The sequence below is a fragment of the Ctenopharyngodon idella genome, chromosome 7 (genome assembly GCF_019924925.1).
Source record: "Ctenopharyngodon idella isolate HZGC_01 chromosome 7, HZGC01, whole genome shotgun sequence".
Lineage (NCBI taxonomy): Eukaryota > Metazoa > Chordata > Actinopteri > Cypriniformes > Xenocyprididae > Ctenopharyngodon > Ctenopharyngodon idella.
Window position 1 is genome coordinate 10713914 of NC_067226.1, and position 19241 is coordinate 10733154.

Genomic DNA, 19241 nt, shown 5'->3' on the forward strand with positions numbered 1-19241 from the left:
ACTCACATCTGAGCCTGCCCAACACTTGTCACTGTCAATCACAAGGTGATAATACACTGAAGATTTCCTCATTTGGTTTAATAAAATCTCCAGGCTTATTTGAACTGCAGTCATTATAGCAAATAATTGCTGCATTGAGGTGCTAGCCGGGCCATAGCCTAAGGGATAAGACAAGACTATTGCTGTGTGTGGGACTCGGTTGATGCTTTTTTCCCCTCCTCTTTCCTCTCCCCAGTTGTGCATATTCCAACAATGAATATTGCATCTGAATCCAGCTCTGGCTTTTCTTATTCAAACTAACATTGTTATTACTTATTATCTAGACGTGAAGTCATTCGTTCTGCCTGCTTTATGGCTTTTGCTGTCGTGGCATATTTCACTGGGGGGCTGCCAATTGCAATTTTTAACTGTCATTTAAACCAAATTGCAGATCAGAATAAGCAGGCCTTTGGTGTCTCAAAGGAGACACAGAGTGATGGAGAGGATGAGCACAGGATATTTTTCATCTGCAGCTTGAACACAATGGCCTACTGAGTATATGCTTTTTAGGAAGTTTGGTACATTAATCAATACTAACAAACAAGGGACAAAACAATAACTCAGCCGCTCATTAGTTTTGCCTTTTTGCTTCAAGCAACAGGAAGCAAAAAATTTGTGCAAGGCTCCGGCAAAGCCTGTTGGAAATCCATTATTTCAAAGTCTTCTCGAGTTAATGTCCAAAAAGCATTTTAAACAGGTCTTCCTGCTCATGTTAAGGTCTAAATAGAAGCACGAAAAGACTAAATAACATCTATGCTGTGAATTTTTGCTCTGTTGACCTCTCTCTGTCAGACCTCATTATAGTTGAGCTCAGACATTAAAACCCATGAGAGATAGTAGGAATGTACTACAAATATTAAACTATTTCCTAGCAGAACATATTAAAAAATTCAGTGTTTACTTGTATTTACTCAATGTTAAGATCTGGTTGAAACCAGATTGTGCCAAATTATTTTACCTGTTAGACAAAGCAAACTGTCATTTTTGTTAACATTATTAACACACCCAGGTCAGGTAGGCCAGAGGGTATTAGCATGTAAGTTTGAGAGAAATCACCTTTTTCATGTCCAACATTTACATTTTGGAAATGCCACTGCAATCCAGTCAAATTCATTCTGTCAGTGACCTTGTTTTGTTTACTGGCTGCATCAAGAAACCACAGGCCAATTACTCGTATTAACAGGCTGTGTTGAAAAACAAAATGGAATCAGATAATTGAACAATAATTAAGTCAATAATTAGCTTCCACTTTCAGTCCTGGACAATGTCATTTTCCTCAATTAGGTAAATCGGTGAAGCAGTAAATTACTTTTTTCTTTTTTTCCCCCTATGTGTTCCTCATAAATTATTATTAGGCATATCCCTCAAGAAATCAATCAATCAATCAAGCAGGTACCAAATTTTACAATGCAATTACTCTAGAAGCAAGCAGGAAAAGTCGTATGTTACTGTTGTAGGCCACCATGAAACTGACCATGTAATGACATCATCAATAACAGTCTTGATAATGACAGTACTGCTTTTCAAAGTAAAAGCCTATGTGCCTATTCAGAGAGGATTAAATTAGGCAGTCATTTGGGGAGATAGTTGATTTACTCTAATTCTGAGTATTTGACTCCCTCTGTTGTCCTAAAGGGGGCATTGCAAAACCAGTCAAATCTCTTGCCAATGCCATTGTATGCTGAAAATGTATTTCCTTCTTTTCTTTTTTCTAGAACCCTGGATGTGGAAAAGTTTTTATTTTTAGTAAGATAACTGATTAAATGTTAAAACATTTCACCTGCAAACGACGTGTAAAAGCGCAGTAATATTTGAAGTATTGTTTTATAAAACTAATATAAAGAAATGAAAAATATTAGATATCCCTATTATTATAACATGTCATTTTTATTAAATTAAAGTAATGGTTAACTTTAAAAGGTGCATTGAGGCTCGTAATAATGTGACCTCTTATTATGTATTATAAAACTAGCCATGTTTTATAAATCCACATAAAAGCATGATTAAAAGGACCAATCCAAACTTACTACCTTAGTCTGACATGATAAACAGGGAAAAGCACCAATAGAATCTACCGCGAGTCTCTATAAGCCAATGACAGAACACGAATCCATTCCGTACCGTCGGTCAACGGGGAGGGTGGATACGACGTGTTTTAAAAACGTGTGAAATGTCCTGAGTTTAAGCACGGTAAGTTTCTCAAAGTCCGTTCTAATGTAGAAATGTTTATGAACGTTTAACGGAGATACGCCCATGTATATCATACTGTAAGATCAGTTTTACAACTCGCGTCCAATAAAACGCTCAGCTCACAACTTGAGGTGACAACACAGGAAGCAAGTATTTTGTTAGCTTATTGAAAACCACTTTAGCAATACACTTTGCGGCTGATGTCATTGCCAGACGATTTTCCATCTAAAATGATCGGTATGTGCCAAATATTTTCTGGCTAAACGTTAACCTGGAGACATTTAACCTTGTGGATTGCTGTATTGAATGTTTGATAGGGTGAATGGCTTGTCACTCACAATGAAAGCCAATCACCGTTCTTCAGTTGTGTTTATGTCCCGCCTTTTCCTGTCAAGTTAGTTAGAGGTGTGTTCGGTATTTGTCTGAGATTATTCGGATAACAGTGTCGTCGGTGATTTGGTTAACTGTTGAATTAAAAAGCAGTCTCAATCAAACTATTTGACATCTGGACAAGTTACGGTGTAACATGTCTTCAACCAGGTGACATTATTTGTCGCAGGTAAGTGGGAACCCGTTAGTTACGGAGGTTTTGCTAAATAAAGGCTAGTCTAGTCCAGTTACAAAATACCGTGTCAATAACTTAAACTCTGCTTTAAAAATCTGTGTTCTCACCTAGAGAACACTTTATCAAACGCTAAAGTGTACTTGTCACGAAACGCAGCTGTCTGCAGTTGGTGTCAGGTAAAAAGGAAGGCATTATATTTGTCTTATGTTATGAGGAGTCAGAGCTCGTTTCTAGTTGAGGCGGTTCTTCCACTGTCCCAGGCGTTGTCATGTTACTACTAAAATGTCATTCACCTTCTTTATAATCTTATGTGAATTATATAAAGAATGCTTATGTGTTAGGTTAATGTTTGTCTTTTAAACCCCTGCTAGATCTGGCTATAGGTGGTAAGTGAAATAAGCAAAAAAATTGATTAAATAAATCAATGAATAAAACATTGAGTAAAGTAAATAAATACAAAAAATGAAATGAATAAAATGTCTTCAAGTACTATAGGGAGGAAAAAAAATGTAGTAATGTAACATTTTTTTTTAAAAACGTTTTACATGTATTTCTAATAATTGTTCACAGTATAAATTGGGTCTTTATATGTACAAATATATCACTGACAAAAATTTTAGGATGTGGGTCCCTTGTGTGAGGATGATCATATTTGGGGGTCCATGGCATCTAAAAGATTGAAAACCCCTGCATTACACTGTAGCGCAATGAGGTTCTCACTAACATGGACAACAACATGGTTATTGGGGATTGGATTGCCACCAGCTGCCATACAGCATCAGGTTGCCCATTGTGTTTTCCAAATGTCCAGGCTCTCATCAGCACTTTTTCTTTCTCTCTCTTTTTTTCCTTTCTCTCACAGCAAATTCTTCGGATGCCACCAAAAAGTGGAAAAGCATACACCTATCAAGAGCTCAATGAGTAATGAACCCATTCTGGAGCATGTCGACAAACGCTGGTCGTAAGGTAAAGTATGTCAATCCTAAAGGTCTGTACGGGCTTTAAATTGAAGCCCGAATCTGGCTCATAGCCAAGAAAGTTTGACCTGATCCTACCCGACCAGTGCTGTTGAATTTGAAGCCTGAACCTGATCCGAACCTGAAAAATGCTTTCTTACAAAAAGTTACTTTTTGTAATATGCTGTATTTCAGGATTGCATGCAACAGTCTCTATAGTAAAATGTAAACAAATACAGTTCCATCAAGGCACTACAGCCTCTGCTGTAGAGTAGCCTACCTGTCTTGCTATCATAAACCAAAACGTCTTTGCAAGTCCTGCAGGTAACCGCTGACCTCTTTATTGGTTGTACCAACAAGATAATAATTCTTCCGCAGTGCAGCTTTTACCGCATCAATTGCCACCGTAATAAGTTCTCCCTCATTGTGCGTCATGCCGTCTGCCGTGTTGTGACCGAGAGAGTACACGAGCAAGAGCACATGCGCGAAACAAGTTGCGTTAAAATGATGGTTGGGTAGCAGACCTCTAGGCAGTCCACCTATGTCTACTTGTAAACACCTTTGACCTCTTTGTCCTATCAGTTATTTCTGGCCTATTAATCAAGCTTGTGAATCGGCTTGTGAGTCTGCGGAGGTTGACAAAAAAAAAAAATTCTTCTGTCAGACATAGTGATGCAAATGTATAAAATTAGTGGGCCCAATATCCCAATGTCTTTTACCTGAAGTCTAAGTGCACAGACTAAGAGGAATGGACTGGTTTACAACAGGTGACTTCAATAAGGAACTCACGTGGGAGGCTCAGGGTTTAAAGGTGATTTCGCACAGATCAGCCTCTCTAAAGTCACAAGCTTTTGTGGTGGAGGAGGACAATTTTCCTAAAGAATGATAGGCTAGTGACTCATTCTTCTAGAAAAACACTGATTTGTTTTGAAGTTGTTTTAAACTTTTGCTGAAGTCTGATAATTGCAGTGAGTAAGCTAATGCTTTTGACTTAAAAAATAAGGAACAGTTTATTCGTTGCAGACTACAAAGGTGTTGTTTCGTCCTGACTTTGGTGTGGCATGCCATCGCAGCTGTCATAAAGACGTTAAATTCAGCTGTTTCTTAATAGATGCTGACTCATGACCCAACTGCTCTCTCTCATTGATTTATGGTAGACATTTAGACTAGCTGTTTGAATTTTTTTTTTTTTTTTTTTGACTGTATTCTGTGATTTATTCAGCTGTCTTTCGTTGTCGTTGGCTTTATTAGAGGCTATGTGCTGAATAGCTGAATCAGTTTGCTGTGTTAGTTATTCTTTTCATTAAGCCCCAGGCCTCTACTGCTTGTGAATTTCTGGTGTCTGAAATTTGCCTTCGTCTCTTAAATTATAGTGAGGCCCAGATGGAGTCTGCAGGGTTTTTTCTCTCTGTGCTAAGAGAAATTCTGCATAATGGATTTAAAAAAGGTAAAATGTATTAGGCGGGTCTAATAGTGCTAGACATTTATTGGTAGATAAATAAATGCATAATTATTAAGAAAAACATGTAGGCCTATAAAGTTCAGTGATGTGGATTTATAATGTGTTTAGCATGACTTGTCAAGATCACATTTTGCTCAAATTCAAAAGAAAAAAAAAGAAAAAAGAAATGTGATATTCAGATGTTTTTGTGTGTAAATTTCATTCTATGATTGTGTTTTACAAAAAAAAAAAAAAAAACTTTTTATCCTATGAGTATGACTGCTTGTTTCATTAACTAACTAGAACATTTACTGCAATGAAAATGTATTTTTTGAAGAAATGGTCCTGAACAGTATTAGGCAGGTTGAGTACTAGTCATTGATTTGGCCCTGGGAATTCCAAATGTTTAAAACATTATTAACTATTGCAAACAAAAGGAAAGATTAACAAAACTATTAAATAAGCGTCATTTGTTCATGCATGTGTGTGTGTGTAGAGATCTGAAGGTGAAGAGCAGAGTGGTCCAGGGGAGCAGAGAGCCAGTCCAGCTCGTCCTTCATTTAGTAAGAAGCAGCTTCCCTCCATCCCGAAGAATGCCATCCCCATCACTAAAGCTGCTTCTCCGGCCTCCTCTACACAGTCTGCCAATGGCACCCATGCCTCGTACGGCCCTTTCTACCTGGAGTACTCGCTTCTCGCTGAGTTGTGAGTGATGCTGTGTTCTTATTTGTTGGCTTTCGTGGGTAATTGTACAGTAGGAAGTTGGCACACCACAGCTTCATAAATAGAAAAATAATTTATTGCATGTTCTCCCCAAAAGTGACCTTCATTGCACAGACTTGCAATACCTGTCAAAAGTTTGGAAACATTACCATTTTTTTTTTTCTTTTTTTTTTTTTTTCTATTTTTATGATGACAAAGCTGAATTTTCAGCATCATTACTCCAGTCTCCAGAAATCATTCTAATTTGCTGCTCAAGAAACGTTTATTATTATTATCCATGTTAAAAGCCATTTTTTCTGCTTAACATTTTTTGTGGAAAGTTACCATTCAAACATTTAGTAGTAAAATAAAAAAAAAAAAAACTAATAATTAATTAATCAAAAGTGAATGTTACATAAGGTTTTTTTATTGTTTCTATTGTTACAAAATGTTTCTATTTAATAAATGCAAATAAATGCTGTTAATTGAACTTTCTATTCATCAAAAAAAATTACCATTCTACAAAAATGTTAAGAAGCACAACTGTTTTCATCATTGATTAAAAAAATAAGAAGAAATGTTTCTTGAGCACCAAATCAGCATATTAAAATGATTTCTGAAGGATCATGTGACACAGAAAACTGTAGTAATGATGTTGAAAATTCACCTTTGCCATCACAGGAATACATTTCATTTTAAAATATATTCAAATAGAAAACAGCTTTTTTTTTTTTTTTAATTCGTAATAATATTTTGCTATGTTACTGTTTTAACTGTATTTTTGATGAAACCCTTATTGAGGTTTTTGCCTGCTGGATGTATGCACTTTTTGTCTAATTCCAATTCCACAGGCTTCCTCTAGGTTTTGGGCGGTAATAGTTGTGATTTCTTAGTAGTGTTGATTAAATGAAGCTGTGACTATAAAATATACCAAAACATACCTGAGATAGAATAGGATTTTATGTTTATATAACCAATTTATTTAAGAATATGCATCACATCTGTTATTCACATGTTATTTGAATTTTTCCTGGAGTTGTGTAGCACCATCTTTAGGTTATGCAGTATTTTTTTTGAGGTGTATGTTCGAAATGGACAATTATGACCATGTCTCTGTTGCAGCACATTGGTGATCAAGCAGAAGCTCCCTGGTATCTATGTACAGCCTTCATACAGATCAGCACTGAGTAAGAATGTCTTCCTCCACTCTCACACAGAATGTTCTTATGCTGCATTCCATTCCAACTCCAAAAGAATTTCCAACTTCCTGCTTGGAAATGTGCAACAGAATGTGCGGTTGATTAACTTCTACTTGGAAACTTGTGTGGAATTTTACACTATGTCAGGATGAGAATTGATTGTCATTTGAATATGCTGGCATGATTAATGATAAATGCACAAATTCAAGGAAATAAAATGCAATATGTTCTCACACATGCAAAACAAACTTGTTTTTGAATGGAATGCAACGTTAGTCATTGTGTGTTTTTATTGCAGTTTTTGCATCAAATGGATAATTTGTGAAATTATCAATGTTCAGTAACTGAGCTGAAGAGTTAAATTGATTGCGGTTTGGCTCTGTCATGTATACATCAATGTCTTTTATTTGTTGCAGTGTGGTTTGGAGTGATTTTTATTCGACATGGCTTGTACCAAGACGGCGTGTTTAAGTTCACTGTCTACATTCCTGATAACTACCCAGATGGAGACTGTCCTGTAAGTATACTGTAGTATACACTTTACACTCATCTTTCCATTGAATTTTGTGCTGTAACATGACCAGGGTACTGCTACTTGTGTTCATTCTATCCATGACTTGCTGTGATGTAGAGATGAAATGGTATGAACATTTCATATCCCGGCTATAGTGAATTTATCACTGATGTCAATATTATCACGGTATTGTTAAATGAGCTGGAAATGTTTAAAATGTACTGATACACAGTGAAATAATTTCGCCAAGTTCTATATAAAACAAATAAAATTTTTTATTTGTTTAGATAAACATTAAAATAATAACTTTAACAATGACTGTCAGATTTTAAATTTAACATAACGTTATCAACCAACATGTACACTTTATTTAAAAGTTTTGACAAAAAAGATTTATAAAATGATAAACCTTACATTTCATCCTTTAAACCATATTTTAAGAAAAGAGAAGATAAATTAGTCAAAATAATGAATTATTATAGGCATTTCATCTGCTCTGTGAATAATTTTAGATATCTGTGCAGTAATTAGCCAACGTTTTGTAGAGAAATGAAAACCGGTCGCACCTCAACAATTATTTGCACTCGCACACATGCTTCTAAAAATATATATATATATGTGTATGTATATGTTGCACAGATTAAATTTCGGGTGCACATGTGATCAGAATGGTTGCAATTTCGAGCATTGCTGTATGATGTGATGACATCAGGGTGTGTCTAGGAACAGAACATTACTGGCAACCAGACCTTTGAACCGGTTCAAGGAATGAAACAAACTCAATTTTTACAGGAACATAAACAAAAACAAAATCAAGTTTAATCGTTCTGAACAGAAATGCCTATTTGAAATTACAATTAACCGCTACTTTTTTTTTTTTTTTTTTTTTTTTTTTTAAATATCATTATGTTTTATATTTTAATATGGCAGTCAACCAATCATGAATTCAAATAGTCTGGACTATTCAAATGTAATGTTGAGTGAAATGCCCGCGATCAGTTGTCAAGTATTCATAGGTAAGTCGCGGTGGCAGTGCGCTGCCGTTAACTTTTGGATCTCAGGAGTTTTTTCGAGGATATGTCACCAGCCATTAAAGCATTACATTTTAAGTGAAAATGAATGACAGGTAATATGCAGCGTGGGGTATGTGTGTTTTGAAGCCAGCAAAAATTGCAAGTTAGTGTAGAAAAAGTATTTTATACAAAAATCAGCCACCCTATTGTGGTAAAAATCCATCCACTCTGTTATTTTCCCCATAAATCTGTTTCTCAAAATGAGCCGTTCAGGAATATACTCCAGTGTGACTTCACATTGGAACAGGCCCCACCCATGACTGGCAACAAAATCTGCCCTATTAGCCTAGCTCCTCCCCTGATGTATTTGTACACAAGTCTGTCATGTTTATCTCCTTGCCAGAGCATTTAACAGCAGCATTCAAGTAAAAAAATTATTCTTATTGAATCTACTAGTTATTTAGTCAAGAGCAGTGAGTGATTTTCTGTTTTTCTTTGGTTGTTTGGTTCATATTAACAGCATATACAGCAGTAGGTACTGTATTACACTGCTGTCACTTTAATACACAGATCTAATGTACACGGGATTTCTTTCCCCACTGTTTACGTCCACCGACATTGACATAACTAATTGTGTTTATGTGAACTTTGTGTGTTTTTGACAGTATAAGTGCAATACCACATGAAAGAGAACTTGGTTTAATACTCATGCGACGCGCTGTCTGACAGCCAGCTTTCTGTGCGCTTATAAACATATATCAGAAATTTAAACTGCAATGGCTTTAAAATGCATGCAAATAAGTAACTCTCATGATGACGAAGAACTGCAATGTCACATGAGCGTGACAGCGATAGAGATTATAATCAAAACCAAACAGATGTTTTGTTCATTTTTGGCAGAGTATCCAAGGCACGAGCTGTAAAGGCACAGCACGATTCCGGATAGGGTGGCCAGGGGAAGCAGCTCATTTGCATTTAAAAATGCATGCATGAAAACAGCATGTTTTTGCTTCTACTCAAAAATGGGTGTTTACAACATGGTATAATGACATATTTTGAGCTGAAAATTCACAGACACATTCTGGGGACACCTGAGGCTTATTACATCTTGTAAAAAGGGGCATAATAGATACCCTTTAGTACATTTGGTCAAAATCTTGTGTTATAAAAGATGAAGTGCTATGCACAGGCTGTATCGCATATGACTAGGTGGCAAATACCAGACTAAGACTCTTTTCCGCTCCTCAAATACATAAAACATTAGCCTTTACAAACTTGTTTTTTGAGAAAAGAAAACGCTTTACTTGTTGAAAGAACAAAATGTGTGCAGCACTTTATTCACGATTGAGCCAGGTGGAGCTACAGTCTCTCTCCCCCCCCCCCCCCCCCCCCCCCCATAATCAAGTCAGCAGAGGTGTTCATTTTATTTACATTTTAATTACTTGCTCACTGAGTTTCTTACTTACTTATTTTTATTTTTCCAGGTCTGAAAATCTCACAGAAATGAATAAATACTTAAGTCATGGAAAGTCTGTTGAATATCACCAAATATAGTTAATCAGTAATCGTGAATGTCTAGAATAAAAGATCAAAATTAATTGTTCGAAAGGTTTTGTAACCCTTTGGAAGTTTTCACTGTGGCCATATCTATTTGTCCTCTCAGTTTGCAGTCATCAGAAGAACTGATAAGTTTTTCTTTTCTGTTGCATTCTTTCAGAGGGTGGTTTTTGACACCCCAGTTTTCCACCCCCTAGTGGACCCGGTCTCTGGCGAACTAGATGTGAGGAGAGCTTTCACCAAATGGAGGTCTGTTTAAAAAGAAATAAAGCCTTGCTGTCATTCAATTCAATTTTAAAAAGTACTTTATTGGCATGATCTAAGCATTATAGACAAAAGAAGTAATGACAAGAAAAAGAAAAATATATAGTATAGCAATAAAAACTGTATAAAAGTAAGGCAAGTAATGAATAAAAACAATTTGAAAAATAATATTTAGAGACATTTTATCCTTTTGCCTCCCTGGAGTTGTCATAATCTAAAGGGGCTCAAGGTTATTTTGGCAATATTTTGTGACTCTGGGAAGAGGTTTTTATTTATTTATATTTCTCTGATTTTGCAGACGAAACCACAACCATATCTGGCAGGTCCTTATGTACGCCCGCACAATCTTCTATAAGATCAACACCATGGATCCGCTCAACCCAGAGGCTGCTGTGCTGTGAGTAGTGGATTCCATATCATTTCATAGTCACCACAGTTTGAAGTCTTCCCAGCACTAACACTAGATAAGAGTGTCAGCCACTGAATTTGCTTCTGCTTTACAGTGAAGTAACCATAATCTCTCTCTATCTCATGTTTGGGCATTGCCTGTGTTAGTCTGAGTTTATTTTGACTTCCTGTGCATCTGAGGACATATGGTGCTTACAAGCTTAGTCCAACCCCAGGCTTGGCTTCACACATCAAGATGAAAGCTTGTTTAGCTCCCCCCCCACATTAATTTCCTCTTAGCCGTGGCTCCCAGTAGTTAAGAGCTTGTTTTGAAGTCCTGTATACTTGACTGCTTTTGCTTACTAATGTCAGTGCTGTCTGTGCAGGTATGACAAAGACATCCAGCTCTTCAAAAGCAAGGTGGTAGACAGTGTCAAGCTATGCAATAGTCACCTGTTCGATCAGCCCAAGATCGATGACCCTTATGCAATAAGGCAAGTACAACACAATAACAATGTTGTATTGTGGAGTTTTCCTCCACAATTATGGTCTCTTAGGCTATGTTTACACTGGCACAAAAAGGTGTTGTTTTTTTTTTTTTTTTTTTTTAAATATCTGACACAGATTGGATATTGTTGCGCACGTGTAAACAAAAATCTGCATGTGATATTTTGCATCCATTCAGAGCCACTATCAAATGTGGTTATAGATACATATCCAATATCTGGACATCTCAGGCCTGTTGCATGAAGCTAGTTGAACAAACTCTTGAGTTTCAGAGTATCCATATAAATCCATCCTGGTTTAGATCAGGATCGACGTGCTCAACGCTCAGTGTAAACGTTCTTTGTCAACTCAAGTTTAATCCAGAGTTTGTGATTAACTCTGAAGCGTGTGCACCTGAAAGTGTGACATGTGCGGCAAACAGTCAATAACACGGAACATGGAGAGCGTCAGTTTTATGCCCTTCTCATAGGAGAGCTGGCACAATTCACTTCTCTGCTTAAGATTAAGAGATGATTATGAAAAAATATCATGAAATTAAATGCATTTGCTAGGCAGGAATAGTTTAAGGAAAAGTTTGAGAAGGCAGCTGAAAGAAAATATCTATACCAATGCAAGTAAATCAAACAAATAGGCCTTATTTATATAGTTTTTAAAAACTTGCGCATATATATATATATATATTTTATAGGTCATCTGACATTTCATACAGTTGACTGATGATGAATATGATGCAGGGCAACAACTCGCTGCGCAGTTAGAATATCCCTAAAATTCAAGATATGGGGCAAAAACGCCCCTGTATGAGTTTCTGTCTCATGTTTACATCATATGATATAGTTAAGCAATATCATACAAGTAACAAGTGCAATATCACATGAGTGCTGCTTTTCTGTCCAGGATAGCACGAGTGCAAATGTGATAGGCTGCTGACTTTATACAACAGTTCAATAAAGCAGAAGTTAATATTGTTATTTTAGACACAATATTGTCTGTTTTGCTCAATTTTGCCAAAAAAATATAAAGACAAAGCAGAACTGTTTGTCTCCAAGCAACACACAGCGGCGTTTCATTTCTGAATCCATGTTTTGAATGAATCGGGTGAACGAATTGAATAAATGAATGATTCAATGACTTAATCATTAAGACATTTATTGCCATCTACTGGCAGCTTTAGTTTATTATTTAGAGTAGGGCTATAATTTCATATTTCCATATTATTAAAAAACAAACAAACAAAAAAAAAAACATTAAAGGTAGACTATAGTTCATCCAAAAGTGAAAATTCAGTCATTTACTCGTCCAAAAATGGTCCAAAAATGTTTGTGTAATAAATTCTATGTGGAATCAAATCAAATATTCCTGTCTAAAGCTACATTTTGTAATGTCTATTTGATGATTTGCACAATAATGACTTTAAATTATCTTTTGGGGGTAATTTCTCAGCTAAAATTTGATGTGCGATTAATTTGCGATTTATTTAGATTAATCACCACATCATGTAATTAATTGGATTACAAATTTTAATTGCTTGACAGCCCTAATAATTATATGAATGTATATGAATTATACATAATTACAATTCATATAATATAATAATTAGCAGAAAAAGATGGGCAATTTTGCCTCCCAAATTTTCACTCTAAATTGCTTTAATTTGGAGTGAGATATAAAGGAGTAGTGGCTTTATTGCATCAAATACATGTCACTTTACTCACAGCTGATTGGCCCAGTTTTGGTCTGCGATCTCTAACCCAGAATGAAACCTGCTTTGAAGCAACAAGGCACTAACCTGTATCTAAATTGGAACTCCAAACTGCCACAAGGCAAGGGACAAAGCAGGGCTTTTCTTTATCGTATTATGAAGCCAGCGGGTCTGTATGCGCTCGTAAAAACTCAGAGCTTCTTTTGCGGTGAAAATGTTAAATGTAGGCAAGATATTGCGTGCACGCACAGAAACTTGTTGTGAGCCACTGGCCCATGAATTTTTATTAATAAAAAAGCTTTGCTACTGAAAGCTAAATTCTATTTTTCAGCAACAAGATGATTAAACTCACAGCTTCACTATATAGACACACTGCAAAGGCAGGTAATTCACAATCACAGTCTCTTTCTTGAATTCATTGAAATATTAATGTAATCATACTGTGCTATACTTTATTTAACTTCTGAATTCTATGTCTAACGACCTGTAGAAAAACAACTAATAAAAATTGATAAAAATATCTGTAGTTTTACACTTCAAACACCACTGACAACTTTAACTTGTCCATGCTGGCAAGTGATCATGGTATAATCACATCTGGGATAATCACATCTGGTGTACATTTAACTCAAAGAACCAACGGATGTGAATTATACAGTTTTTATATACGGACATTCAAAACCTGAGGGAAAATAAAAGCGATCACCACCAAAGGAATTGTTCTAATTTGGGCAGGGATTCATGTAAAAGCAGATATCAAATAAGGGTCATGTCTGAGTGAGTGTAAAAAGGTGAGACGAAAAAATCAGATATGGTCAAAAGATCTGTGGATTAAGCCTCGCAGTGTAAACGCGGCCTTAAAGGGATATTTCACCCAAAAATGAAAATTACCCCATGATTTATTCACCCTAAAGCCATCCTAGTTGTATATGACTTTCTTCTTTCAGACGAATACGATCGGAGTTGTACTAAATAATGTCCTGGCTCTCCTAAGCTGTATAATGGCAGCAAATAAAGGATGAGATTTTGAAGCCCAAAAAAAGTGTAACCATCCATGTTTTGTTTTGCTCTATCCTCTGAGCTTCCACGTTCGTCGGTGTGTCATGTATCAGGTCAGAGTTCACTCTTTCGCCGTAAATTGATGCGTACGGCTGTCTTTTGGAAGCTTTTAAGTTTTAAATATGGATATTTTTCTTACACAAACGCATCACTTCACTTTAGAAGGCTTTAATTAACCTCCCGGAGCCGTCCTTTTATGATGGATGGTTGCACTTTTTTTGGGCTTCAAAATCTCATCCTCTATTCACTGCCATTATAAAGCTTAGGAGAGGCAGGACATTATTTTATACAACTCCGATTGGATTTGTCTGAAAGAAGAAAGTCGTATACACCTAGGATGGCTTGAGGGTGAGTAAATCATAAGGTAATTTTCATTTTTGGGTGAACTAACCCTAAGGTTTTTGCACACTGAGTCCGCATGTTAAAAAATAAAAATGACCTCACGTTGTGTCAATAATCACTTTTACACACTGCCTCCTAAACTTTTGTCTGTCATAAAAAAAAAAAATCAGATTGGGTTAAATTTTCTGCGTTTTTCGCATCCGTAGCAAGCATTTTGAGGTGTTTTGACAATTCAGAGCCACCGTACAAGCGAATGCCAAAATCCAGAATGGCGTCTGACAAGTTGGATCCACTTCATCTCGCAGCACAAATCACTGTATGACAAACAAAGTGAAGAATACAAAGAGACAATATATAAAGACAGATTGTGGATCAATTGGTTTGCTGAAATTGGTGGTCTTTTTAATTTGTGGCTTCAGTATCGCTAGCAAAGCATCAAACTGAGCCACTGACATCTTGAAGAAAACTTTGAATCCTGCAGCTCCTTGATAAGGAGGTGGAACTCTTCTTCCTCTCTACACAATCTCAGGATTGGATACATTTCCTCTTTCTTTTTATCTTTTTAAGAAGAGAGAGGATAACAAAATCATCCTCTCTGCTTGTTTTGTGAATTATTTTTATTTATTTATTTATTTTTTTTCCCCACAATGTATTTATTAATACACATCAGACTCAGTGTAAAAGGTTTCTGTGTGTGACTCATACGAAAAAATGCATACGAAAATTTCGGACACGGTGTGCAAAGACCTTTACTGTTCAAAACTTGAAGTCATTTGTGAAAATGAAACCAGGAGTTTGTGTTGTTCAGTGGGGTTAAAAGTTCAGCGTTGAGCCATCAGACTGGACTTTGGCTCATTTGTTTTTCTTTATCTAATGGTTGTTTTCTCTCTGCAGCTTCTCTCCATGGAATCCAGCGGTGCATGAAGAGGCAAAAGAGAGGATGTTTGCACATAAAGTGAGTGTGTGACGCTCCCCTGACTGCTCCCCACAACCAAGTAAAAGCTGGCTTCTTCCTGGTATCTGATGCATGCCTCATTTTAAAGTGTGTGTATCTGTGTGTCTGTGTGTGTGTGTGTGTGACACTGTTTCCGTTCCTATATCCTGTTGTCTTTTTCTGCTCTACGTACTTGTGGGTTGGTTAAAATGTGAATTATTGTGAATATGAATTACACCCTTGGTGTTTGTGACCAATGGCCTTCTCTTGTTGTTGTAGCGGCGGCCAGAGGATTATAACAAAGGACTGCCGGTGTCTGGGCTGTCTTGGGTGAAGCCTGGTTCCACTCAGCCTTTCAGCAAAGAGGACAACCCACTTCAGACGTGAACCTTCAGTGCTTCTGTCTGTCCACCAGGAGGGGCGCTATGCTACCGTGGCAGCGCCGAACCACATGTATAGAATTCTGATGCAGTTCTATGAACTTCATCTTCATTCGCAAAACCCTTGCTCAGCTTTAAAAGAAAATCATTTTAAACTGCTATAATAGCTTCAGAACTATAGACATGTTCCCGGTATAGATCTAAAGACCCCACTCGTTCATTTCATTGCTGAGACTTGAACGCACAGACGGCACCGAGATAGTTCTAGTCAATAATGTTACTTGCACATGTTTTCAGGCACAACAAACCACCTCACGTATTTGTGTAGGTCATGCTCTTCTAAATGACAAACTTGATTTTCTAACAAATAATTTGATAGATTTGATACATTTTCCTTTGGTTTTCCTTTCCCTACAAACTTGGTTAATAGTTTTAATGTCAAACATAATTTAGCAGACTGGGACATGCATTTTTGCGCCTTGATGTATTTTGGTTGAGGTTTTTTTTTTTGTGTGTATGTAATATCCTGTGTATGAAATGGTTTTAATGTAAAATACAGAGCAGGACAAATACTATACATTAAGACAGTTAATCCGTATTGTTCAGTGATGTAATTCACTTTTATTCTGTCCTAATGGTTTGATCTACATGGGTTTGATGTGTAAATAGTGGAGAAGTTCAATTAAATGAATGGCCTCTATAACAGAGTCCATAGCTCTCATTTATTTATCTAGAAAATTACAATGGTTGAAATTTTAGATTTTGTTTTTGTTTTACAATGCTTTTTTTATTGTCTATTTTGGGCAGTTTCAGTAAGAATACTGATGTTAGCTCAGCTGTGCGAGTATTTTTTTTTTTTTTTTTTTTTAATCCGTTAAAAGCAAATAAATACATAAAGAATGAAACTGGTCGGATACTTTATTTAGTGGCAATAAATTTCAGTGTTGATATTTGCAATAAAATGTTTTCTACATTTATGGAGATTACATTATAAATCAATAGAATAATATAATTTCGTTCTTCATGCGCAAACCGATCACAGATTTGCTGCTTGTGCGGCATTTTGTGTAGATATCAACACTTTTAAGAACGTCTGTGTGTATAGATGTGAAATGTGGTACCTGAAACTCTTCGCATTTTTAATATCGTGCTGTGATATTAAATTGGCGCTGGGTAAAACGCGTCATTTTGATTATACACCTTTTGCTTTTGACATGCTCCACTTTCTGCTTTATTTGTCATGTCAGTGTTTACAAGAAGCAGTTCCCAAAAGGTCCGCCAGAGGCGATCAAATATCAGAGGCTCCGACAGCAACTTTATTTCACTTCTCTCCTCCCACTGCTTCCACTACCATAGGCTGATTCACAATCAATGTAAAACCATCGCTGATTGGCTGACGTCCCGGCACGGCCATCTTGTTTGTTCAACTCTCCAACTTCATGTTTTGCGTACAGCACATTATGTTACAGATTACGAGTATCATTTTAAGGACGTTATATTAGTCTTTGCTAAAACTCAACCTGAGGACTCAAACGGGCGTCCCAGTTATTCCAAAGAAATGAGTTCAACCTTAACCAATCACAGAGGACTTAACACGTATGCAAATGAACGTTTTATCATCATCCTACGTCAGCAGCGCTGGAACCGCTGAGGTCGCCCAGCCGCGATATTAACTACGCCAAAACTTCGCTATTTTATTCCTCCGTAAATGATCGCGCTGTCACCGCAGGATTTGGCTTCTTTTGGGTAAGTTCGTTTATGTGTTTCCTCTCCTAGGCTAAAGATAATGTAGATGGTTATAGAGTGCGACAGTGCTGAAACTCAGGTGGCTGTCAGTCCTGATGAGAGAGAGAGAGAGAGAGAGAGAGAGAGAGACCGTGACGTTCAGCTGCCTGAAGGGAATCCCAGCCTGGATGAAACACTCGTAGCACCTGAACTTAGGTAGACTGTCACGATATGAGCTCCACGTGAAAAGCACGACACGGACAGGCAGCACCGTGTTTTCAGCAAACGGTGGTTCTGAACTAACAGCGACCGAGCACACTCCAGAAAGTAGACCAGATCGCTGTCTCCGGACGAACGTAACAGGAAAATACAGTTTGTATTTCAAGGATTATCATGTTCCTTCGCTGTCTTGACAAGCGTGAAGAGGACACACGTTCAAAGTTGGACATGCTCTGGTGGCAAGGCTGAAACGCGCGTTCCAGGTGATGTACTGGATCGTACACTGATTTCGTCTATGTGTAGTTTCATGCAGGTAACGTTAATCTTCGAAGACAGGGGTAGGATAACAGGCCGTTGGAAGATAATATTAAGTAATATTAAGAGTTTCTGACCTACACACAAAGTACTGTATTGTGGGATTCACTTTGGACAGCTTTAAAAAGTGAAACCTATTCAAAATATATTTTGATTCATTTGTACTGGAGTAAAGATTTAATCGTTGGCTGTGATCAACCTTCAAGTGAATTTTGCCATATGTGATAATGGTGTGCATTTTATATATTTATTTTTATGATGATGATGATGATGTCAACACTTGCTAACAGAAACGTGTGTTAGTGATGGATGGTTCATTTTGAACTTATAGAAAGAAATTGTTTATGAATTCAAATTCTCAAATACTGACTGGTTTGGTAATGGCATCTAACTGAAATTGCATCTAATTGTACAAAAAAGAGCTATTAATTGGTGTTATAATAACAGCGGTTTTTTTTTTTAAGAAAAAAAAAATACACACAAATAGCATTAATTTTAATTATTTAAAAAAAAAATTAATGGGAGGTAGAGGGTAGGAGTAAAGAAACATGTATTATTGAAAGCTTTATTCTTTAAATTAGAATGATTTCTTTTTTGTTAATGGGACTTTTAGAGCTCAGTTAGACAGCCTATATTTCTCTCCAACAGCGTGTTTGTTTCTGCCACATGCTTATAGTCTGTATAACTCACCTTATTTTTAGAGGCAGCGATCAAAGTCTGCACATATTCATTATTATTTTCAGCTCTGTCACAGACATATCTGATAAATATGATTGTGTGTGGTTTAGTACTGCCATACTTTTGAACCAGAGACTTCGCTAGTAAAAGTTAGTGAAATCTGAACAGAGATGATGCTGGGACTCTAGGCTGCTGTGCGTTAAAGGGTTAGTTCAACCAAAAATGAAAATAATGTCATTTATTACTCACCCTCATGCCATTCCACACCCGTAAGACCTTTGTTCATCTTCAGAACGCAAATTAAGATATTTTTGTTGAAATCCGATGGCTCAGTGAGGCCTGCATAGCCAGCAATGACATTTCCTCTCTCAAGATCCATTAATGTACTAAAAACATATTTAAATCAGTTCATGTGAGTACAGTGGCTCAATATTAATATTATAAAGCGACGAGAATATTTTTGGTGCGCCAAAAAAAAACAAAATAACGACTTGTATAGTGATGGCCGATTTCAAAACACTGCTTCATGAAGCTTCGGAGCGTTATGAATCAA

General features: G+C 36.7%; 2 protein-coding genes across 10 annotated transcripts in view; both read left to right on the forward strand.

The window, feature by feature from the left end:
• Positions 1 to 2079: 2079 nt before the first annotated feature.
• Positions 2080 to 16656, forward strand: aktip (akt interacting protein). Of its 5 annotated transcripts, none has more exons than XM_051900185.1 (10): positions 2080 to 2229; positions 3657 to 3760; positions 5688 to 5896; positions 7016 to 7080; positions 7509 to 7609; positions 10337 to 10425; positions 10739 to 10837; positions 11214 to 11321; positions 15332 to 15432; positions 15651 to 16656. In XM_051900185.1, exons 2-9 carry the CDS (start codon positions 3719 to 3721, stop codon positions 15402 to 15404), a joined length of 786 nt encoding a protein of 261 aa, XP_051756145.1. In that variant the 5' UTR covers positions 2080 to 2229; positions 3657 to 3718; the 3' UTR covers positions 15405 to 15432; positions 15651 to 16656. The 5 variants fall into 5 exon arrangements, with proteins under 5 accessions (XP_051756145.1, XP_051756141.1, XP_051756143.1 ...); XM_051900181.1 differs by having other exon boundaries at positions 15332 to 15392; XM_051900183.1 differs by lacking the exon at positions 2080 to 2229 and adding an exon at positions 2442 to 2466 and having other exon boundaries at positions 15332 to 15392.
• Positions 16657 to 17259: 603 nt separating this feature from the next.
• Positions 17260 to 19241, forward strand: part of chd9 (chromodomain helicase DNA binding protein 9) — a 75621-nt gene continuing 73639 nt past the window's right edge. For 2 of the 5 annotated variants that reach the window (XM_051900171.1, XM_051900170.1), the window contains exon 1: positions 17262 to 17497. The gene's annotated coding sequence lies outside the window, so the exon portion shown is untranslated. Of the gene's footprint in view, positions 17498 to 17654; positions 17959 to 19241 lie in introns of those variants that run through there. The other 3 variants (XM_051900167.1, XM_051900169.1, XM_051900168.1) reach the window with 3 other exon arrangements.

Excerpts from the sequence above, each read along its gene's own strand:
- aktip (XM_051900181.1), top strand. The coding sequence starts at position 3,719 with ATGAACCCATTCTGGAGCATGTCGACAAACGCTGGTCGTAAG. Across the intron at positions 10,426-10,738 it reads AGAGCTTTCACCAAATGGAG|ACGAAACCACAACCATATCT; the intron begins GTCTGTTTAAAA and ends CTGATTTTGCAG. Across the intron at positions 15,393-15,650 it reads AGAGGATGTTTGCACATAAA|CGGCGGCCAGAGGATTATAA; the intron begins GTGAGTGTGTGA and ends TTGTTGTTGTAG.